General features: G+C 45.8%; 11 protein-coding genes across 11 annotated transcripts; 6 read left to right on the forward strand and 5 right to left on the reverse strand.

Moving 5' to 3' along the window:
- Nucleotides 1-244: 244 nt before the first annotated feature.
- On the forward strand, nt 245-1003 carry N7537_008418 (polysaccharide lyase; the record flags this gene model as incomplete). Its single annotated transcript, XM_056899473.1, has 1 exon — nt 245-1003. One exon carries the CDS (start codon nt 245-247, stop codon nt 1001-1003), a length of 759 nt encoding a protein of 252 aa, XP_056751549.1.
- A 1079-nt stretch (nt 1004-2082) lies between these two features.
- N7537_008419 (oleate hydratase) lies at nt 2083-3802 on the reverse strand (the record flags this gene model as incomplete). The annotated part of the gene is made up of 3 exons (XM_056899474.1): nt 2083-2145; nt 2181-3195; nt 3252-3802. The coding sequence occupies 3 exons, from the start codon at nt 3800-3802 to the stop codon at nt 2083-2085; spliced, it is 1629 nt and encodes a 542-aa protein (XP_056751550.1).
- Nucleotides 3803-4394: 592 nt separating this feature from the next.
- N7537_008420 (uncharacterized protein) lies at nt 4395-4881 on the reverse strand (the record flags this gene model as incomplete). The annotated part of the gene is made up of 3 exons (XM_056899475.1): nt 4395-4664; nt 4714-4794; nt 4849-4881. 3 exons carry the CDS (start codon nt 4879-4881, stop codon nt 4395-4397), a joined length of 384 nt encoding a protein of 127 aa, XP_056751551.1.
- A 1341-nt stretch (nt 4882-6222) lies between these two features.
- On the reverse strand, nt 6223-7686 carry N7537_008421 (uncharacterized protein; the record flags this gene model as incomplete). Its single annotated transcript, XM_056899476.1, has 1 exon — nt 6223-7686. One exon carries the CDS (start codon nt 7684-7686, stop codon nt 6223-6225), a length of 1464 nt encoding a protein of 487 aa, XP_056751552.1.
- A 1432-nt stretch (nt 7687-9118) lies between these two features.
- Nucleotides 9119-10135, reverse strand: N7537_008422 (Molybdenum cofactor biosynthesis protein A; the record flags this gene model as incomplete). Its single annotated transcript, XM_056899477.1, has 1 exon — nt 9119-10135. The coding sequence occupies one exon, from the start codon at nt 10133-10135 to the stop codon at nt 9119-9121; it is 1017 nt and encodes a 338-aa protein (XP_056751553.1).
- Nucleotides 10136-11373: 1238 nt separating this feature from the next.
- Nucleotides 11374-13140, forward strand: N7537_008423 (sulfite oxidase; the record flags this gene model as incomplete). Its single annotated transcript, XM_056899478.1, has 2 exons — nt 11374-11594; nt 11664-13140. 2 exons carry the CDS (start codon nt 11374-11376, stop codon nt 13138-13140), a joined length of 1698 nt encoding a protein of 565 aa, XP_056751554.1.
- Nucleotides 13141-13948: 808 nt separating this feature from the next.
- Nucleotides 13949-15997, reverse strand: N7537_008424 (catalase; the record flags this gene model as incomplete). Its single annotated transcript, XM_056899479.1, has 11 exons — nt 13949-14022; nt 14079-14507; nt 14568-14652; nt 14702-14989; nt 15044-15167; nt 15217-15224; nt 15278-15370; nt 15423-15633; nt 15698-15721; nt 15778-15907; nt 15964-15997. The coding sequence occupies 11 exons, from the start codon at nt 15995-15997 to the stop codon at nt 13949-13951; spliced, it is 1500 nt and encodes a 499-aa protein (XP_056751555.1).
- Nucleotides 15998-17078: 1081 nt separating this feature from the next.
- Nucleotides 17079-17359, forward strand: N7537_008425 (uncharacterized protein; the record flags this gene model as incomplete). The annotated part of the gene is made up of 2 exons (XM_056899480.1): nt 17079-17094; nt 17148-17359. The coding sequence occupies 2 exons, from the start codon at nt 17079-17081 to the stop codon at nt 17357-17359; spliced, it is 228 nt and encodes a 75-aa protein (XP_056751556.1).
- Nucleotides 17360-17949: 590 nt separating this feature from the next.
- N7537_008426 (uncharacterized protein) lies at nt 17950-18252 on the forward strand (the record flags this gene model as incomplete). Its single annotated transcript, XM_056899481.1, has 2 exons — nt 17950-17959; nt 18011-18252. The coding sequence occupies 2 exons, from the start codon at nt 17950-17952 to the stop codon at nt 18250-18252; spliced, it is 252 nt and encodes an 83-aa protein (XP_056751557.1).
- A 966-nt stretch (nt 18253-19218) lies between these two features.
- On the forward strand, nt 19219-19791 carry N7537_008427 (uncharacterized protein; the record flags this gene model as incomplete). Its single annotated transcript, XM_056899482.1, has 1 exon — nt 19219-19791. One exon carries the CDS (start codon nt 19219-19221, stop codon nt 19789-19791), a length of 573 nt encoding a protein of 190 aa, XP_056751558.1.
- Nucleotides 19792-20388: 597 nt separating this feature from the next.
- N7537_008428 (agmatine deiminase family protein) lies at nt 20389-21546 on the forward strand (the record flags this gene model as incomplete). The annotated part of the gene is made up of 1 exon (XM_056899483.1): nt 20389-21546. One exon carries the CDS (start codon nt 20389-20391, stop codon nt 21544-21546), a length of 1158 nt encoding a protein of 385 aa, XP_056751559.1.
- Between the last annotated feature and the right edge of the window lie 1095 nt (nt 21547-22641).

Consider the following 22641-nt stretch of genomic DNA (forward strand, 5'->3'; position numbering starts at 1 on the left):
ACTTGCGGTAGTAGCATGAACCCGAAATAATGGCTAGTCCAGCTGAATTCCATTTTAGGGAAAGCTTACGAACATCTCAAACATCATTAACACCGGTCCAATGAACCTCACTAGCACATCGGCATGTTTTGCTTAATTTATTGCTTACAGAGGGAGTCCCCGAAAGTCCAATCCGTTTATAAAGCCTATCAAATCTGCTACAAATTAGTCTACCACAACAATCAACCCTCCGTCTTCTACCAAAATGTTCGGCAAACTCCCCTCAGCAGCGCTGCTAGCACTCAGCCTAACAGCCCAGGCCACCCAAATCTTCAGCAACACAGGCACAACCTCCGGCTGGGACTCCACCAACAAAGAACACTCCGGCACCGTGCAACAAGTGACGAACGTAGTCTACCAAGGCCCAACCGCCCTAAAGATGACCCAAATCTACGACTCCAGCTACACAGGCCGGTACCACTCGGAAGTGGTCAAAAACAACGTCTACAAACGGGGCGACACAGGCTTCTACGGCTTCGCCTTCCGCCTACAAGAAAACTGGCAATTCTCCCCAGCCCAATCATACAACATCGCCCAATTCATCGCCGACTTCAGCGATACCGGCTGCGACGATTACATGCCCTCTAGCATGGTCTGGCTTGTCGGTGACCAGCTCTACACGCGTGTTAAGCAGGGTAGTATCTGCTCGCAGAAGACTGTGACTTTCCCCAGCCTGGCAACTATCAGTGCCGGCGTCTGGCATAAGGTCGAGATCCAGGCTACTTGGAAGTCGGATGGCACTGGTCAATACAAACTGTGGTTGGATGGAAATAAGCTGTTGGATAAGAGGGAGATTGCGACTACCATTGATGATGATCGGGCTTTCCAGTTCCGCGTGGGCCTTTATGCTAATGGGTGGCATGATGATAAGGGGATGAAAGGCACTCAGGGCACTAGATCAGTTTGGTATGATGAGATTGCCGCTGGGACTGTGTTTGCCGATGCAGATCCTGACCAGTGGTGATTGACTCGCGTGGGTAATAGAGCATGAAATCTGTCTATTGGAACCTGCTGTGTTTAAGGAACGGTGAAAGTGGTATCATTATTTGATTATCCCGAATGAAGTCACGTCTATTTTGGGTACACCCTAGTACTCCTGCCCATTCATACTCCCGCACAAAGAAAAAAATAATCAAATCCTACCATTATCAAAATTGTTGGAGTCTTGTGATCGTAGACAATTAAGCATAACCACTGATTTCGGGCCACAAAGGGTAAGCACGGGCATGTCAACCGGTAGAAACTAGTACTAAAGATTTGTGAGCCAAAAACGCCTTTGAGAGGAGCTCAGTACACAAGAGGAAGGATACGTTAATGGTTCAGGGGCATGTAGGAGATTCTGTGTAAAATAGTGGTGTTTAGGGCAAGGTGAATGGGCCGAGGAGGCTGAAGAGTAGGAGGACAAGAGGGGCTTTCGGAATGAACGAAACAGTAGTAAAAAATAATATATAACTTCGAAGCAAAAACAATTATACTAGTGTAGGCCTACTAGGGTAATAATACCAGACGTTCTTTTTAGCCCTATAGGAGTAGATAGGACTAAGATATGGGACTGAAATTTTACGGGTCCTATGGGGGTTTAGCATGGCCTATTATTTAATTCTCGAAACTTAGTCCCCCTATACGCCTATAGGAATAGCTTAGTATAGACTGTTTTGATAATAATATACGGGTATTTAGGACTAAATATATTCTTAGTCGGGAGTTATACCTAGTCTACTCATGATCTCCAGGCTTCTCATGCTGGTCTCTCCCGCTAATTGTTAGTCTCCTAAACCCTCTAATCACCCGAGCCAGCCAAATTCGGAAACAATAAAGCGCTTTACTGATTCAGCGCCTAGATATTATCAGGCAACTCTCCAAACAAGTACATGTTCGCACCGGGATAGATGGTCACATCAATGGCGGAACTGTGATAGCTTTTGATCGGCCCGCCCATTAAGACTGAATTGGCAACGACCTTGGGTTTCCTCTCCTTGCTAAATCCCCCAAGAACGCTTCACATAGACATATCAGGGCCAAAGAATCGCTGTCGCATTTGAATTATAGACTTTTCAGGACACATTCCACAGCAAAGCCAGCTAAGTCGATAGCAAGTTCCAGAACCTGGAGAAGGAGCTAGGGAGTATCTTTGTGTTCACCGGCTCCTTACAAAACCCCATCAGTCGACCCACTGCCAACTGGGCTCCTCGCACGCTATAATCTAGACTCACAGTCGTCTCATCTGGTATATCCACAAATTGGCCAATCACAGCAAGGTTGGCCGTTCCGTCCGGTATCACATTTGGACGATCTTGATAAGTCCGAGGCAACATCGACGCAGTCCTGCGCGGCATCACGCACGGAATCGTGATAGAGTTTCCGAGAATTGAGGCTGAAGGAAAGCCGAGTAGCAATAGCAGCTCGGTCATTATTTCCTGTCCGGAGCAATAAAGCATTGGTTTCCTCACAAAGTTACCTTCGTGGCCTGGACGAAGACCATAGCCCCAGAAGACTGTTATATTTTCGGGTTGAGAAGAGAAAAAAGGTTGGCGAGGGATACAAATGCTGATCATCCAATTGCTGTCTTTCAGAGACACGAACGTCCCTAGGCCAGGTCTGTCATGGGTCAAGTTGATGAAGCGGGTAAAAAATTCGGGATCTTTAAGTGTCACAGTAAAGGATTCCAGCCTGGACTCAGGGGTGCGAGTGCAGAAATTATACGGATCGCCGAAACTCGGATTTTGCGTTGCCAAGTCTAGCCATATCGACCAGTTTTCATCCAGCTCGTTTTCTGCTTCCATAGTTGTCATTGACGGCGGGTCATTGTTGGTACCACTCGACGACCCCGATGTAGTGGATCCGAGAGATATAATAACTATATCTTTGGGAGAGACTGCTATTGTTTCCTCCGCGCGATCCCGGAGCGTGCGAATTGCCGAAATCGAAACCGTCCCGCTGTCAAGACGTGTCGCTATATCCTTGACCCTTGTATTGAGTCGAAATTCCACTCCTTGATTTTTAAGAAAAACGATCATCGGCGTTATAATGGATTCGAATTGATTATACTTAGTACAATCCAGAGGTTTGTTGGTGTTTAGATTCCGAACTTCGCTCGAGTATCTGCCCAGGCACCGACGGAATTCAGCGGCACTATGCCAAGGTTGGAAGCCAAATCTATTATTCCATTTCAACTGTTGGTCCAATCTGTCTCTTTGGGAGGGGCAACCCACATGGTAGATAAAGTAATCCAGAAACTGCTTCCAAAAAAGGACTCTCTGAAGAAGTCACTGATTCGTTTCCTAGCCAGACTTTTCTCTGATTTTGAGATGAGGACCATCAGATCCATCCGGTTTTTTAGGTCGAGGCGTTTCCTAGTATCCAATTTCACTGGTCCATGGTCCCCTTGGATCAAGATATGCGTGCAAGGAACATCTTCATCATGATCATGTATACACAGCTCCTTCATATCCTCCAAGACTGTTCTTCCAGGGCCAATAGTGGAAGGCACCAAAGCCAACAGTCTTTCCATGCAAGTGTCGTTGAAACTCGGCATGCATCCAGGTCGATGGTCATATCCGTTCAGTGGATCACCGGTACTGATTATGCCATCTCCAGGTGTGTTGCGAGACTCGAGGATATGGATCTGGGATGCGGGCACATTTGCATCACATATTAAATGAATAGCCGATGCCAATGATGCTACACTACTCCCAAGAATCCATGCATCGCCTCTGTCAGGCACCCGATGTTGGGCTTGAACGGTTTGAAGCTGACGAGCCATTTTGTGTTATGTGTTCATTTTGAACAGCAGCCTGGAAGGCATTTGTTTTAATAAATTTCTGGTCATGTCATCAGTGCTGTTGGACAAATTACAGGCTTAGACCACAACAAAACCCAAGGTTCCTTTAATGGCCTAGGGGGGCCTTATTCCATTCTGACACATGTTCTAAACTCACATGTAGGAGTTATGACGTATTCACAATCCACAACTACATCTGGTTCCAATATCGCAGAACCTCTGTGCTCTCTTGTATTGACAGTTATAGATGTTGGCGACCTAGCCACTTTGAAATGCGTTTTGACCCGGATCACGCGAATAAAATAGCCAACTCCTTTTGAGTATAAAACAGTGTTTAATTGCTCGATCATAAAAATATCTAGGAATAGTGGCATTTTCTCTCGCAGAAATCGCCTGGTGACCATTACTGCAAACGCGAGATAATTCATTACATCAATCTTCGCAACTTTTGCTGTCTCCTCAACTTTTTGTATTAGCTCGCGCGCTTTTCCTGATCTACGAGACTGATAACCTGGAATCCTTTGTTCGCTTCCCCATGAACGTTACTTAAAAACCTGGTTGCATCCTTATTTAATCACTTACCCTGTTCCCCTTTGTTTGTAGGGGCTTCATATTCAATATCAGTGTGCTGATATAGAGGACCTTTCTTTTCTAGACTTGCCATCTTCCTATGCAAGCCCTCGTTGGCATCCTTGTCAACATTACTGGTGCTTGGGACCGGGGAATACGGGCTCGAGATGCTCTCGCGATGGGGATGCGCTTTGCCTGTTTGAATAGCGCCGTTGTTTGTTACTTGGTGGGCCGCTGAAAGAGCGAGATCACCGGAGTCAAAGTATGTCCGATCCTCCCGATTGTCAATTGGAACTCACTCAGTTAAATTGAATTAAAAATACCTTGGATTGCTGCCCAAGTAAATCTCCATGTGGCCGCTTTTCATACGGGCTAAAGTGATGTTTCTCACTTTCAGAGGGTGGCTGAGGGAATATTATTAACGCTTCTGCGAGAGATAGATTTTAGATCATTCTCACTTCGGTATATGATTCCTTGCTTTTTGATTCCATTCTGAGAGTTTGTCCATGTGGGCTCTGGGAGATCATGTCCAGGATTACGATAGGATTTCCGTATTTATTCGCCACAACCAATGTGACGATGACGCAACAGCTATTTCTGTTTGCATGGCTTAGATAACCCAGGGATATAGTAATTCCGGCTTTGTCAGACTAACATGAAAGATAAGAAAAGTCACATGTGATTTGAGTAGCGGGCGGATGTCATAAGAAGAGAAAACTTTCTATGCAATGACTTCCCTCAGTGCAACATTACGATACCACAGCTGCTACGGGGCATATCTGAAGGCGGATTTGAGCTAGACGTAGATGCATTTCGTGATTATTGTCGAATATGTCCACTGGACTTGCATGCTTTGCCAGTACGCTCGTGATTAATTTGGAGTCGTCGGCATTGACTCCAGGGTATATTTGTTGCAGCGAAAGTTTATAACCAAGTGCTTCCGTAGTTAGTTGTTCAAGCTCTCTGTTATGAGTCGATAACATTGCCATACCAGATCTAACCGAAGACTAGTTTCACCTTTCTGTGCGTTCGTGCTCCCTTTGGCTACACCAACAATTTATCCGCAGCGTACCACATCGCTGGCAATTTGGGCGTTCGCCAGAGAATTTTGACTTTGACTTCTTTACCTGGCAAGGTCGGCACGGGTGTGGATCCCCTTTTTTCTGGACATAGAGCGGCGCGATATAGTGGGGGAATGGACCTTTTTGGTGTTTGATTTTGAGCAACAGTAGGCTGATGCGGAAGGGTGTTCACCGATATACTAGCATATTTAGAATTCCTTGAACGCCCTGGAAGCGAGGATGAGTGTTATTGGCATCGATAACTAACCTGTATACACTTATGTATGGTATGTCGGAATATCTCTTGTTATAGGTCTTACAGCGCTCCATACTGAGCTTTGTTGCCACATTGGTAGAATCATTGGATGAGACTGTCTGTCTATTTTACTACATTTGGCTCCTTATTATCTGCACTTCTTCAGTTTGGCCCAGTATTCAATATGCAGTGACCAGTCAGGGAGGCTGAGAAGCCGCCAAAAAAAGAGGTTATATGTCGAATGCTAAGATACATGGTTGAAACCGGGTATTATACCCCAATCATCATATGTCTTCAAGTACCAAGCATCCCCTAGAACTTTTTAGCTCAGGTGTAAGAGTAGGGGTTGTTGTCGAATCAAGTGCTTATCGCAACACGAATAAACGCGTTTATTACCGGAGAGTGTGATGTTCAAAATACCCATAGAGTAACGAAGATGGGCTTCCGCATGAAGAGTAAAGGCTAAGTACAAGGATATATCATCCTACTCATAGTCCCGTTCCCATCGGAACCTTTCATGCTGTCGTCTTCATCGCTGATGTAATAGACGTGTCCGATCCCCGACGAACATTGGCAAGCGCACTCTTGGGTACGAGCCGTAGACCAAAGATGAATATGCCGAGTACCAACAGCCCCATAAGAACACCCAAGGTCACCATCGCACCTATGACACCTGCAACTTCTAAACTCATCCCTTTGCCCGAAGAAGGCCCAGACGATGAACTGGAGGATGAACCATCCCCACCGGCGTCATTGGAAGTTGAGCTACAGATTCCAGTTGTATTTCCACAGGCCTGACACCATTGTTGCTGCGATGAAATGGCAAACTCATTTGACTTGTCAACGAACTCTGCCCAAGGGAGCTCGAGCATCGGTTGTCCGAAAAGTGGATAAGCTTTTAGATGCGTCGAGTCCTGGACGCTAGTTCCATTACGAAACATGAAACGAACACTAATATCTGATGTGGATGGCATCCCTGCGCTAGTATTGTTTGTCACAAGCTCCCATGCCATGGACGAAGCGTAGTCTGGTATACCAGTGAAGTTCTCATCTGCCTTGTCCAGCCCGGCCAGGCCGAAATAAGACAAGAAAGAGGCATAAGCGCCGAACTGGATGTTCAGTTTCGACTTGCCGCTAGACGTAATTGTTTCATTCAAAGCTGCAAGAACTTCGCCAGCAAGGGTCATACCAGCAACAGCACGGATCTGATCCGAACTATTGTATGCTAGGTTGAACTCGTGTTCGCTGGCGAGAACAAAAAGTTTTTGCATTACCTGATCATTGAGAAGGCTAGATGAGGGGAAGGTCGTGGTGGAATTGTGAATCAAAGCCACATGGAGTAAATCCCATATGATGTATCCATTCTTGTAGCTCAGCTCAGTCAAGCTGAATGTCTCGTTGACTAGCGGCTCAAGAGACTGGTAGAACTCGCCGGTGGACGATAAAAGGCTCTTGAAGGAGTTTGAAGAGAAGTAATTGTCGCTACTAACTTTCGCATTGTTGCAGGAAGTTGTGCCCTGGAGCCACGTGTTGTCCTCACTCCCGGTACCGGAGGGTACGTCTGACATCGGGATCAGCTGATAGCCGTTCATTGGGGATTGAACTGTTGATCCGTTGCGCAGAGTCTCCGAGGCGAGAGAGCCGATAGGGGGGTAGAGGCCTTGCAGGAACCCCTCTCCTGAATTTTCGATAACATCGTCTTGCGGAGCACTCGCAGTAACTTGGGCCAAGTTGACTATGTCGGTACTGATCCCTTCGATTTGATAGGAGGAGTCTGACGAGATATAACGGTCATGGAAAAGGGTACCAGTCATATACTCTTGACTGTAACCCAAGTTGGTCAATTTAGAGGGTGACCAGGATTTAGCTGTACGGTCCCCATGGCGCTGGAAGACATAAGCCCCAAGGACCCTTTCTGCGTTGGTAAAATCTACCAGAGGCAGAGAAGCCACCACGAAGAGTGTGAGGAGGACAGACATGATTGAAAGGGTTTGCCCTCAGTAGCGACGGCTCAAAGATGTATAGCAATCGTAGTGGGCTTACCGAGCTTTATCAATAACCTACGTCGTGCGGAGAACTCTACACCCCCGCTCGATACGGTTCACTAACAGTCCGATGGCTACGGATACTTTAGCTTCAAAGGGTCTATGCACAAGAGAATAAATTTGGGGGTAAAGGTTTTTGGGGTTTCCTCACGAGATGATATCACCATCTAGAGGACAGGTAAAATCAGGCGTCGGATACCGCGGATGGGAAAGATATACCAAGGTACACCCCCAGTCTAGTTTGCGTCTGATCGTAGAAGAACACGAGATGTTTAATGAAAGACAAGACTAGACTATTCATGCGTTAGCAGGAGCGAATAAAGATGAGGGACCGAAAAAAGATCACCCCACTCACGCTCGGTCCCGAAATAAGTCATACTACGATCTAGCTACATAAGACCCAGAGTGGGTGTTGACCTGAGTAAATGGTAGGTATCCTGTATACCCCGCCCTTGTCTGTGAAATTGGTGATAATTGGCAGGTTATCCTTTCAAGGTTCATGCAACCCCCTTCAGTTTCCTGTAGAATTGGATAATTGGGTTCAGGCGGCCGCTACCACTTTCAAGGGTCTCCGTAATTCTAAATCTGGGTTGATTCGTTCCATGGTTCTGCCCTAGCCAACGAATCATTCCATTCTTTTGGTCACCGGGGTATATCATCTCCAGGTCAATTAAGGACATGATACATTGGTTTGACGGGACATTCATGTAAGGAAAGTAAAGTTCAAATGATACTCTAATATGGATTTAAAAGACCATACTCACCTAGGGAAAGGAGAGGGACGCAAAATACAGGTCCGTACCATTCTCAGGTATTTTTTTGTTTATTCTCCCTGAGAATTTAACGCCATAGAAACCGAGGGGGAAAATAACAATGGAATATACTGTCAGACTGGGATATGGCCTCCCTAGGCCATAAACAGGAACCTTGGATTTTGTTAGGGTCTAGTGGTAAAATGGCTGTATTATTTCCAACACATACATCAATGAAGATTTCAACCTTTTTAGCCGGTATAGATAGGCCGGCGTGTGGTGCAGCCCTGGACATGATTAGTTACGTTCTAATCTATCGTCTTCTCACGTACCCAATGATCGCTCTTGCCCCGTTGCTTCTCTATTAGCCGCACGCCCTCAAAATTCTTGACTAGGGAGAGAAAGTATAGCGTCGGTCTGCCCGGGAGCTGTTCAATGGCTGTGATGGGACCTGTATACTATATATTCGGCTACCAGCGTGCATCCTAGAAGATCACACCCGAAACACTATTTTAGAAGTACGTAAAGCCAAATATCCCGAATGTGAATTGGTATTTTCCATCCGGATGCATGGAATCAAACGACAATTTTAATTATAACAAGATAAAGCATGATTACCCGCCAATGAGAATCATCGGACGGTTCTTCATGTTCTTCAGCTCATCCATGCCGGCATGTTTTGCCTTCTTGCGCTTCACCGCCATCCCGATGATATCCAGGATCTCAAGTTCTTGCTCACTGGTCAGGCCCCTATTGTCACCACGACGGGAAGCGGTCTGTATATTATCTAGGAGACCTAGTCTTTTCAAGGCTTCCTCGTCGATAGGCTGCCCATGATTCTTCTGTCGGATGATATCTCGCAGCGAAACCTCCGAATTGCCAAAAAGACATACTTTCAAATTGCCGTCACTCGTGATTCGGAGCCGATTGCAGGTGCCGCAGAAATTGTGCGTCATGCTCGTAATGAACCCGATATGACCTTTAAATCCAGGTACTTGATATGTCTTGCTAGTATCATTTTTATGATCATCGAGCTTCACTAACGTCGGATATTTCTCTCGGATCACCGCCAGCATCTCCTGGTACGAGAACATCTTGCCTTTATTCCACTTATTCCCATCGAATGGCATATACTCGATAAAGCGTACCTCGATAGGCTTCAAGCGACATAGCTCGACAAATGGGATAATCTCGCAATCGTTCAAGCCGCGCATCACAACACAGTTGATCTTTAGCTTGATACCAGCGCCGACCTGATTCATCTCCAGAATACGATCTATACTCTTCATCACTGCCTCAAATCCGCCCCGTCGGGTCATGATCTGGAATTGAAATGGATCCAGAGTGTCTAGGCTCAGATTCACGCCTGTTAGGCCCGCTTCTACCATCTGGTCTAGCTTTCGGTGTAGTGAAATCCCGTTTGTGGTGAGACAAAGCTCTCGTAGCCCGTCTTGCCGTAGCTTGCCGATTTCTTGCATCAAGGGGACAATGTCCTTCCGTACGGTTGGCTCCCCGCCCGTCAGACGAATTTTTGTCACGCCCTGAGAGACGAAGAGGGATGATAAGTAAACAATTTCAGGCGAGGTCAACAGCTGGGGCTGTGGTGACAGGTCTATGCCTTCCTCGGGCATGCAGTACAGACACCGCAAGTTACACCGTTCCGTTACGCTGATACGTAAATAATCATGTTGACGATGAAATTTGTCCGTGAGAAAGTCGGAAAATGGCCTAACGGTTTGTTCGTCAAAGGATCGCTGATGCCGAGGTATCTATAGAAGCGGACGATTATTTGATGACTAGGGGTCATAGAACGGTATAGGTGTATGTAATTTACCTCACGTGGCATTCTTAGACACCGTCTCCCTAATCCAGAAATTCCGAAAATGCCTTGAGTGCGAAAGTCCTGAGATAGCTGAAGTAGGGATGCTGTTCGCTTTGCCAGTCGTGGCTGGGCCATAATTCAAATAAATATCTCTTTTTCTCGGGGGAAGATGAGATGGTTTACTGACAGAAACGTGAATAATTTCACCCCTCAAATGCCTCGAACTAGCGAGGTCTGAGCGCAAAGCCAACGCATCATCCGTTTCTTCCTGCAATCGGACGCCAACGCTACGCTACATTCCTGCACGCTGCACGGGAACATTGTCCAATGATGTGTGTGGTTTTACGGAACTCCTCAAAGCTCAAGCAAATTTGCCCAACAGCTGGAGCCAGGGCTGTATCGGTCCCAACGGATTGACAAATCGGTCGACCTAGAAGCGATGCGTCACCCTTCTTTAGTGTCCGCCGTCAAGCAAAAAGCTGTAGCTTGAGGGAGCCATCTTTGCGGTGAAATCCTATTCGATACGGAGGACTCTACGGTTTTGCCAATGGCACTGTATTTTATTCCGAGTAACGGTTTCCATACCGATAACAAATAGACAAGAAATTGAGTTTCTATTAGAGTGAAGATACGAGCTAGGACGTTATCCACATGCTGTCCAAATAGCCAGATTTACTATGCTAACGCCAATTTCTGTTTATCATTCCGAGATAAGGTTTATTTCTTTTTTTTAGTGCATCCTTGGCTTGACTTTACATATCTATTCTCGACAAGTCCGTTCAAAGTCGTGAGGTCATTACAATCCCCAGCCATCATTCCCGGGTCACTGCATGCCTTCTCCTGCATGCGTTCTGAACCCTGTATCGGGGAACAATTCCTGGGTGCCGCTAGGGCCTGCCGGAATTTCCCACTTCCATAGAATCCTCGCATGCCTGACATATAAGAAGCTACCTGACCTCATACGAGTGCCTGTATCTATTGTAACGGTTTATTACGCTGAAGCTACGGTACAATTGATTACACAGTGACCTTTCATCTTTATCTATAATGGAGCTGCCAGCTGAACTGGATACTACCAATCGTCCTGATGAGTGGATGATTGAACAGGGCCTGGCAGGCCACAAGCTACCTATCCTTGACCAATCCGAAAGTGAAACTGTCCACCTTCACCCCCCGCCGCCGACCAAATTGACTAAGGACGAAGAGGCGATCGCATCGGTGGGTGATCGGGCTACGCTCTTCACCTGCGAACGTAATGGTTGGAAAGGGTATTGCTGCCCCTTGCATATGATATAGGATTACTGGCCAATAAGCTAATGGTTATTGCTGTAATATAGATATGTCGAGTGGGAAAACTATCCTGAGAAAAAGGCCAAAGCGCGCAAGATCCTCACTTCGCAGACATTTGCCCCATGCCCTGATTTCATTTTCGGTCCAATTCCAGGGACAAATCCTGTGCTTCCGGGCGATGATTTCAAGGCATGGCATACTGCCCTCGGAGGTGAACTTGCCACTACTGCAGATGATTCCTGGAGATGCGTTCTTCGTGAGAAACATGCAGATATGCTGCATCTCCTCCAGTTTCCCTACAATGGGGAGCCTCCTAAGAGGCTGGTCACCTCGAAGCCTATAACACCAAATCCCCTCCACTTTGTCCGAAACCACGGCGGCATTCCCATCATTGATAAAGAAAAGTGGGAACTGTCACTAGATGGGTTGGTGAATCACCCAAAGACTTATAAATTCCATGATCTCATGGATGAGACCAAGTTCCCACGCATGGAGAAGACAGCCACTATCCAATGCTCGGGAACTCGTCGGATTGAGCAAATTTCCCTATACGGTGGCCAGGGAGACGAAGTTCCCCAGGCACCGTGGGCTGAGGGTGCCATTGGGACAGCTCGTTACGTCGGTATCAGCTTGAAGAAGCTGATTAAGGACTGCGGGGGGCTCATCAAGCCAGCTAAGCATCTCGAACTTTACGGTGCTGAGACCTACATCAAGGATCTTGAGGTGGGCAATTACCTTGTTAGTGTCCCATGGTCCAAGGTAAAGGCCAATGAGGTGATGCTGGCCTGGGAGATGAACGGTGAACCTTTGCCCAAAATCCATGGGTATCCATTGCGAGTGGTGGTACTAGGATACATTGGAGCCCGCAGCGTCAAATGGCTTTACCGCATCAAGGCCATTGCGAACCCATCAACCGCCCCGGTTCAGAGCAAGGAATACCTCTACTTTAATCAACAAGTTGGCAAGTATAACCTACGGCCCACAGACGGCATCCAAATCCAGGAAATGCCAGTCAGCTCAGCTATCATGAGCCCATGGACAAAACAAGCGGTCATACACACAGGAAAGATCAGATGCAAAGGCTGGGCCTACTCCGGCGGTGGTCGATGGCCCGAAAGAGTTGAATTATCCGCAGATGGCGGTTTCACCTGGTACGATGTACCACCGGAGCGTCTATCCAAAAAGGGAAAATGGACCTGGCGTACCTGGGAATTCGATTTACCTTGTGAGGTTGAAGGATGGATTGAGATTGTTTGTCGATGCTGGGATAATTCCCTCAACACACAGCCACTCAATGTCCGCGCCGCATGGAACTGGGGTCTGCATGTCACGTCTTCGGCTCATCGAATCAAGGTCTATAGCATCAACAAAAGTCGGGAACTTACAAGAAAGCGTTTGGATAAGTATGAGCAGCAGGGGATCCCCTTGGCCCCTCTTAGTCGCTATGAGATTGTCTCGGCTCAGACACCGGAGGAATATGAGCAGTATTGGAAAGAGCATGACCCACGGGATGTCGATGAATAATTCCTGTCAACATGACTATTTTGGATCAGCTTATATTGTGGAGTTGCAGCAATCATTCTCATTTTGTTTTCATTTGAAGAAAAAAAAATAGAAAAAAAAAAAAATAGAAAAAATAGAAAAAAGTGTATATTCAAAGTACTGCAGGTGGCTAGGAATATTTTCTAGGGATATTTTTATTCTCGATCTTACACTGGCAGCAATTGGATTCCTCAGATACTTGCAAACCTTAACATTGGTGTACTCCATATGTTGTAACTATATGATTTGTGCTTTAGGCGTGAGACTGATCACAACATGCTAGGGGTATTTACGAACGAACTCTGGTGCTTCCGGGGTTAATAAGTATCCCAAGCGATGCATGTAAACTCCAAAGTATATGTAAATTGCCCATAGAACTATAAAGAACCCGCATGATGTCCTAAAACCTATCACTTCTACAGTGATCAACAGTGACATGTATACCCCTTTCCGCGTGCCTGTTATGCAATAATTTTAGTGGTTGATGCGGCTTTACCTAGTATTTCGCCCCATGATGGGGATTTTGGTGATCCAAATCCAGTGATATCTTTTTTAAAAACACTTGAATGTCATGTCTGCGGTCAAATATCTACTCACACGGGTGATCATCTGGATTATCTGAAAGTCGTGTTCGTATACTATATTTTGGCGACGAAAGCTTACCAGTGCCAATCGCTTATGAGCGCGAGTTGATAGGTGGTAACGTTGCTATAAATTTGATCGAATAAAAGGAAGCTATTTGAATAATAATACTCGATTCGATAAATACAGAGAACTCTCATGAAAAACTTCAGTCTTTGATAGCTGCCTCGGTCGCCTGCTTGACCTTCCTCCCAAGATCCTGATCGACTCTGCTAAAGAGTGCTGCATATGGGTCAGTGAAATCAGTTTCACAATATTGAACGAAAGAGTGGACGAACCATATACTTCATTACGAAGCCTTGGCGATTTGACCCCACTGATACTTCCAGCAAGGTTGTCAATGACTCTATTCTGGTGCCCCGGATCACGGCCAATGACATCCCACAAAGCAGCAGGCTGGATAAAATCTTCGTCCTTGATGTGGCTGCTATAGGTTGTCACTTCACCAACCCACTTCTCGTGCTCGGTGTGCAAGCTCAACGACTCAGGGTTGACTCCTTTGACGTCGGGGTAGAACTTGGTCGGCTGGAGAGAGGAATTGACGTAGTTTGGATCACCGCCGTAGTTGTCGTCAAATCTCATTTTTCCATCTCTCTCAAAAGGAGAATATACGGGGACCTTAGCTGCATTAGTTGGGAGTTGCTGGTAGTTGACGCCAAGGCGGTAGCGAGCTGCGTCAGGATAGGCGAATAAGCGTGCTTGGAGGACTAGATAAGACGGGAGTAAGCTTTTTAAGTAGCAGATGACTCTCTAGATATATGACTAACCGGGATCGGCGGAAGCGGCAAATCCAGGTACCATAGTAGATGGAGAGAAGGCCGCCTGCTCAATATCGGCAAAATAATTTCCGGGCTAAAATGGTCAGTCTGCCCGAGCAAGCCAAGGGTATCAGTTAACGAACGTTACGATTTAGGGTCATCTTGCCGATCTTCCTCAACGGAAAGTCCTTGTGTGGCCAGACTTTGGTCATATCAAAGATATTCCACCGATAGTGCTCAGCCTCGGAGGGATCCATGACTTGGACAAAAACATCCCACGAAGGGTAGTCTTTTCTTTCGATAGCCTCGAACATATCTCGAATCATGTAATCGGGGTCCTCGCCGGCAATTCTAGTTGCCTCTTCTCGGGTAAAATTCTTGACTCCCTGTTGGGTCTTCATCTGGATCTTAACATATTTGAATGAACCGTCCTAGTTTATAAGCGTGAGCCAATTATATGCAATAATATGTTATGGTTTCCTTACCTCCTTAGTAAACTTGTAAGTGTGTCCACTGTAGGAGTTTAAAAAGCGGACTGATCGAGGAGTTCCACGATCACTAAAGAGAACCAAGAGCTGGTGGATTCCTTCCGGGTTGCCCACATGGAAGCTAGACCTTATCAGTAATACTTCGCCAAACGTTTCATGGCTCCACTTACTCCCAAAACTAAAGCTTTAGTTAGCCTTTTGTATGTATCAAGGTTAGGAATTGACACATACCATGTTTGCATCGGGAAGATGAGTCTGTGGGTGTCTCTTGTGAGAACGATTCATGGAGGGGAACTTGATTGGATCCCGAATGAAAAATACTGGCTTTATGTTGTATAAGCAGGATTTTCTTAGTGTGTGTTAGTGACTTGCTTACGGTGTTGTTAAAGACCCAGTCTAGGTTTCCTTCATCAGTATAAAGCTTCATCCCCCAGCCATGGACATCCCGTGAAGTATCAGAAGAGCCTGACTCTGGTCCAACAGTGGAAACTCGAAGGAGAATAGGAGTCTTCTTGCCAGCCTTATTGAGAAAGCTGGCGGATGTCAAGTCGGAGCAGTCGGCAGTGGCTTCGAACTCTCCATATGCCCTTTAAATGGAAGATTGTATATTTTAGCTCACTTATGGGTAATAGATCTATGTAAGGGACTTACCCAACTGCTTTGGCATGAACGACGCTGGAACAATTATATTGTTAGCTGTAAGAAGTATAACCACGGTGTATCGCTATTACCGCTCTGGAATCCTCTCACGAGAGAAATGCGCGAGTGTCTCGATAAGCTGGGTATCCTGCAATAAACCTAGACCCCCACCTTGTCTGTTGCGCATAAGCACCGCAGTGCTGTTGCTTGCGAAGGGGCAACCTTTTGTTTTTCAATAAATATGTCAAAATGCCTAAACACTGTTTAGGATGACTGACCTTCGGCAAGAGTATAGTATTTGTCAGCGGACATGATGGGTTCTATAGCTACACTTCTTGTGGAAATGGCTTTAGGACCTTTTTGATGCAGTTTAGTGTTCTTGGTTCGAGTTATATATATATCAATCAAACCCGCAGAACTAGATGCGGCTATTTTGAGTTCTCTTTCTGGCTACTCAATTCCGTCATCCTGATGGCCCAACCAAAGCGGCTTGTATTGGTCAGTTTTTATTTTTAGGACCCTCGCAGAGTCTATGACCAAAAGCCAATATATCCGAGCAAGCGTACATTCGTGTTACGGTCCACCGCTGTCATGACAGAAGTCACATCTTGCCGTACCATGGACGATGATCGGTCAAAACTCAATCAGCACCGTGATTTGAGCCAGATACAGAATGGACAGGCAGGAGCTGAGTTTCAACCGCACACTAAATTTATTGCTATCGACGCTCGTTCTTTCTCGGCGTCGATTCGGTGTTACACGCGTGTATCGTAATAATAATTCCAACGACCAGCCAATTAGAACGCCAAGATGGTCGTATCTCGAAACAATGTTATATATGGAAGATGATTGGGCAATTACTGTATCCAAAATGGGCGAGCAGTTCAATACAGGTAACCGAGATACTACCCTATACCGACCTTGTATCTATCCATACATGGCATCAAAAACCTAAATGAAGATGATTCGTGCATTATCTAACATGGTAGTTGCATATGTACTCGTGGATGAATACTGGCTCCCGGGACAATCGCAAGGCCCAGATTTACTGGACTGATTGAAAAGTCTTAATAAAAACCGCTCAGTACTAAATCGAATGCAGAACTACGGTAGCTAGATCTAGATAATAATTGAATCGACAACGATCCAACTTTCTAACCCAATTAAACTGACAGAAATGTCCCGAGTGATCCTTCCGGTGGAACCTTAAAAGTCAATGTGGGGAAACTGCCTCATCGGGTAACTTTCTGAGCGTATCTCGCCGCCAGCCATCAAAAGTGTTGACATCATGTCCATCGTAGTTGTATCTCACCTTAGATATAATGCCAGTTCATAATCCCAATCGCCATTTCAGTCACGGAAACTGAGCCATCCAACGGTCTAGTTACTCGAAATGCCTCAACCTCAACGTTTGTTCAGTTCCAGGCTATCATAAATAATTCTCGCAATTGATGAAATACAGAATCCCAACCCCAACCCCCGCACCACGAAAATGTTGTGGAAAAACTTTTTGAACATCACGGCCATCACCACAAGGATGATGTAAAGGAAAACCAACCCGAATCACAACCAAAAGCTCCGCAGAAGGAAAGTGCGAAGGAGAAGTACATGGATTGGTACCACAAGGAAGAGGATGAGGAAGCAGAGGGGGAAACATATGGCGGTTTGATGTGAGGGTTCTGTTAGGTATTTAAGTAAAACGATGGTTTGCTTGGAAGTGCATCAATATCTTGGTCAATAGTGAACACTTTCGGGGCCTTTGTATGTACTTCTATACATAATAACAAGTTATTATTGTGAAAAAAACAAAACAAAATAAAAATAAACAGACTTGTATATAGATCATTGAGAATTGATTATGCAAACCTTGGGGCTTAAATGTGGTAAAAGTACCTCAGTAAATCTTTCCTGGTGTTTAGATTTTACGTATAACGTGAAATCATGGGAATGAACATATCAGTGCCGAGTCTGTATAATTGTACATCGCCCCATATGTCGTTGAGGGAGGAGATATTATTGGCTGGGGATATTAACGTGTATCTGGTAAGCTTTGGGTATAAGTCAGCAGCTAGTTAGTTCTACCAAGGTCGGGCAATACGAGCATGTGAGAAACCCTGTACGGAAGAGGGATGGTTAGGACCGGGTTACTCGCGGCTCAGTCATCCAGCCCAGATATATCTAAGTGAAGGATGCTCCGTTGAGTCGTAACCATCCCTCAAGATCTATAACCCACTTGACCAATCTACTTTCCAACAAACACCAACATGCCTGAAGGTTTGCCCCATAGTCATTTTTGGACTTGTTAAGAATCTAAAAAGAACCTAGCAGACGGGCAGCAGCATACTCAACACAAGGAATCCCTAGTCGAGAGGATGTTCGAGCATCATCACAACCACAAACAGGAAGATAATTCCCACAGTGAAAAGAGGGACGGAGTGTCTAAGGACGCGGGTAAACCAAAATCCTATGAAGATTACCTGAAGAAGGATGATGAAGCCCTGAAAAGGTATTATGAAGAGCACAAGGGGTTGGAAACTGAGGGTCAGAGCTATGGAGGACTGAAGTGATTTTGACGCACTTTTGCGTATTGTTAAATGGGATGACGTATTGATAATTTATTCAAATGATCGAATGTATGTGAGTATATGACATATATTGAACGGGGATTGGCCCATGGCAATGTAGATAGTCGGACAAAGTGGGCAATCATAATTTTGGTACTTCAGTCAGAAAATATTGTGGGCTATTACTCTAGTACAAGGAAAAATAAGTACAATTATATATAAAAACCATCGCCCTTCTACTTATTAACCTATTTCTATCTTTCTAGGCTATCCTATCCTTGAGAATTTAGAGAGAACTACTTAGATTCTTTATATTCTCCTTTTTTATCCTTACTCGTAGTTCTCTTTGTTTGCTAGAGAATCATCTATAGTAAATATAGTAAACAAAGAATAGGAGACCACTTTTTAGGCATATATCGCAATCCGATTAGTAGATCGTCAAACGGAAGTATCGGCTCTTATTAGCCATATTATTATATCCTAAATACCCTTTTTTCCTTTCTCCTCTCCCTTTGTACTTAGAATTTTGAATAAATTGCACTATTTTGCTTGAAAGATCTGGCAGGTGAACGAAGGTGCATATATCCCATGGTAGCAATGTTGGTATATTAGTAACTGAGATTGTCGTCATAATTAATAATAGAACCCACAACGGATATACGGCAAGCTTAAGGCTTTTTGGCAGTTTCCATCTCTTCAGCTGCGAAAATGAAGTCCTTTCAAGATGTTCTTCCCCCAACTACACGGAGATATAGATATGAGGGGTACCATCAATGCCTTTGGGTTTTGGAACAAGAATCCGAGAGATGGGAACGTGAAGAAGTTCTACTCGGATGCTCATATAACCCTTATTTCATTATGGATATTGACGAATGCTCCTTCCTTGAGTGTTTCGTAAATTCGGGAGATAAACTACTGATGCTGTCGTGGGAAATCTACGATCATGTCTCTCAGTCCGCTCTGTTAAAAATGGAGTCTTCAGCCCACGCCGTTGCCGCCGGAGCGTTTAACACCATCTTCTCTGCTTGGGTCAGAAGAGTGGTCGACCCCCTTCTCTCCCCCACAAGTGCGAGAACTGTTCGTGGCCAGTCCCGAACCAAGAAGGCCGACATCTCTTGGAGCCCAGATGAGGTGCCAAATGGGCGATCGCATAAGTGGCCAACTTTCGTTGGTGAGGTTGCGTGGTCGGAGCGTCGCACCAAGCTCCAAGAAGACATCAAGTTCTGGCTGGACGATCCAGATAGTGCCGTCAATGCTGCCATCACCATCAGTGTGCTCCGCGGTAGGATAATGGTGGAGAGCTGGGAAAGGGCCTATGACAAGCCTCCATCGCCCAATCAAAAGATTGAAGTTGTCCGCAACCCCCGTCCAGGCAGTCCTCGGGTCAATGGCCAACTAGAGATACAATTTTCGGATGTTTTCCTAAGGGACAAGAGAGACGGGGAGAGCAATTTCCTTCTGACAGCAGCAGATATGGACGAGCTTGCAAGTCACATCTGGAAATACCAATACCCAACTGGCAAGAAAGATAGCTCCTGGTAGAGGAGCGAAATCAGTTCCACCACTTGCACACAGCGATTCTTTGTCGAACCCTGTCCTGAAATACGCTATATCCATTACAGTTACTCTGCCCCTGAACCTCTTGGCAGTATCCAACCATATGCCTCCAAGTCAAGGCTGGCAGGCCAAAATCTTGTACCGTCGGGGTTCTTTGTTTGCTACTGAGATTTCAAGCGTTAGAGGTTATGGGACTAGGGATTAAAAACTGATTCACACCACTGTAACATTGATTATACGGCATATGGCAATTCAAAATGACTCACTAAATTCAGACGCGTAATACGTCTCATACGACATGCCATTAAGAACAATTTTCTAGATGACTCAATAAGCGAGAGCAGTGTGTAAAAGACCAACCATGTTCAGACATCTACTATACAAATAAAGGCGTGTTGTTGAAACAGAAAGAACAAGGACGCCTTGGCTTTGCTAGATAGCCCATTAGCCGAGGTGCGGACTAAAGTCCGCTGACCCACGTTACATATAAGAAGGGAGCTCACGTACGAGAAAACCGGATCCTCTCTCAGAGTACAATCGTACCACCTTTGCTAGGAAGCACTTTACGCTTTGCCCATCAGGATGGCGATTGATACAGCTGAAGGTAAAATGAGGTACTTGTACCCAAGCGAGACTTCACGCCACGCCGCAACAATTTTAGGTTTTCCATCCAAATTATCCATCGCTGCAGCATACTATGAGAGCGCATGCTTCGAGATCACTAGCCTAGCCTCTGCAATCTCCGCATTCGAGCCTGTCCGTCTGTTCACGCGCCCGGAAGATATCTCCAAAGCACAATCTCTGCTTGAACAGAGCGACACTAAATACTCCAGCAACAAGTCCAGCATAACCATTATTCCCTCCCTAACCAATCATCTCTGGGTACGGGATACAGGGCCTGTCTATGTCAATTTGTTTGACGGGAGCGACCGCCAGACTCGGTTTGCGATCAACTTTCGTTTTAGCGAATGGGGACGTAAAGACGCCATTGGCCTTGATGACCGCGCCTGCGACGGGCTTGACTGGCCAGTGATGCAGCCAGCACAGCTTGAAGAGAATGCAACTTTCGCGCAGCGCGTCATTGCATCTGATCAGTCACCATCTCCAGTAATTCTCGTCGAATCAAAAGTCTGCCTTGAAGGCGGCGCGTTAGTCGCTGATGGTGACGGGACACTGCTAGCCACGGAAAGTAGCATTCTCAACGAGAATCGCAACCCTGGGCTATCACGATCCGAAATCGAGGAGGAATTGCGCCGCTTGCTAGGAGTCGAAAAGATTATCTGGTTTCCTGGCCGCAAAGGTCTCGACGTGACAGACGTCCACGCTGATGCCGAGGTCACCTTCATTCGACCAGGGGTCGTGGTTCTCTCCCGGCCGCATCCTAGTGCCCCGAGGGTATGGGTTGAGGTCTTTGAGGAGATACAAGCTACTTTGCGAAATACATTGGATGCAAGGGGACGTCATTTCGAAATACATATTGTCGACGAACCTGATCCAACTGTCTTGGGCGATTTGACGTATGACGAACCAGCGACGAACTATGTTAATTGTTATTTCGTCAACGGAGGCTTGATCCTTCCGCAATTTGGGGATGCCCAGCGAGACCAAGAAGCTCTTGCTCTTTTCCAGGTCTTATGTCCAGATCGCGTGGTGCAGCCGGTGCATGTGACTGGGTTACCGCTGGCTGGGGGCGTTATCCACTGTTCGACACAACCAGTCCTTGCAACTGGGGAGTGTTGAGGGAAGCGTTTTCTTCCGAATTTTTCTTCAGAGTCAGCAGGGGCGGGATTGCAGGTAATCATTCCAATCTAGGATGAAAAATTGAATTTTCATTCAGTATTTGTACCACCCTGCACCCCTTAGCTAGTTCCGATCGTGTATCCTCTTCCCGCTCAACAGAAACGGGCAAGCCACCTCATGTCAGATACTCTGTTGTTCTATCCAATTTGAACAGACAGAAAATTAGTACTAACATGTTCGGGGATACGGTGACTCGGGAATTAAGTGTTCCGTCACTGGAGAATAACTCTGAAATACGATTGTAATTCCTGGTATACGCCATTGCACCAACTTCAGCACGGACTAGAGAGCGGTGAACAAAATCGTATTAGTGGAGGTTCGGGTTCATATTCTGTAAATAAAGTGCAGAGGTATACATTAAGAGTTCGGTAGGACTGGATTATTCCCGTTTTCTCTTAAAGTTGTATTAAACGACCCCATAATATATAGATAAAATATCGATATTATATATATCTCAGGTGTGGTTTTGCCTACCGGGTTTTCTATATCACTACCGTGAATACGAAAGAGACTTTCTTACGTCATGCTTCTCCTTTCAATGTTATAGTATTCGGGCTTAGTGACCTCATTTTTTAAAACTAGGTTTTAAATATGGATGTGCTTGTTTGGTATAGACTGTCGATCTGGTAGTTTCTATATTTTTGACACTTAGGCCCCCTTGTGATCAGATAACCATCACCTCGCGGGTTGTATGGTGTTTGGTAGTATGCACTTTGCATCAGGTGCTACATCATAGCAAAGGAACTTAAATGTACCTTCCCACACGACATGAACACCAGCATCCAGCAGTCTCAGCACCACGTCTGCCGTGTCACTACTAACTGGATACGCCTTGTAGTAGGCACGGTTTCCAAGGGATGTATTCATGTCTTTGATTTGATAATTGTCTTTGATGGCAACTCTCATACCGTGAAGTGGACAAAAAGAAATTAGCACGGGCTCAATGGCTAATAGCAGTAACAGCCGAAGTATTGACATGATGTTCAATCTGTCCAACACTCACGACCGGATGGTGGAATTTGGCTCAATGATATT

Source organism: Penicillium hordei (genome assembly GCF_028827395.1).
Source record: "Penicillium hordei strain IBT 12815 chromosome Unknown utg000004l_segment0_segment0, whole genome shotgun sequence".
NCBI lineage: Eukaryota > Fungi > Ascomycota > Eurotiomycetes > Eurotiales > Aspergillaceae > Penicillium > Penicillium hordei.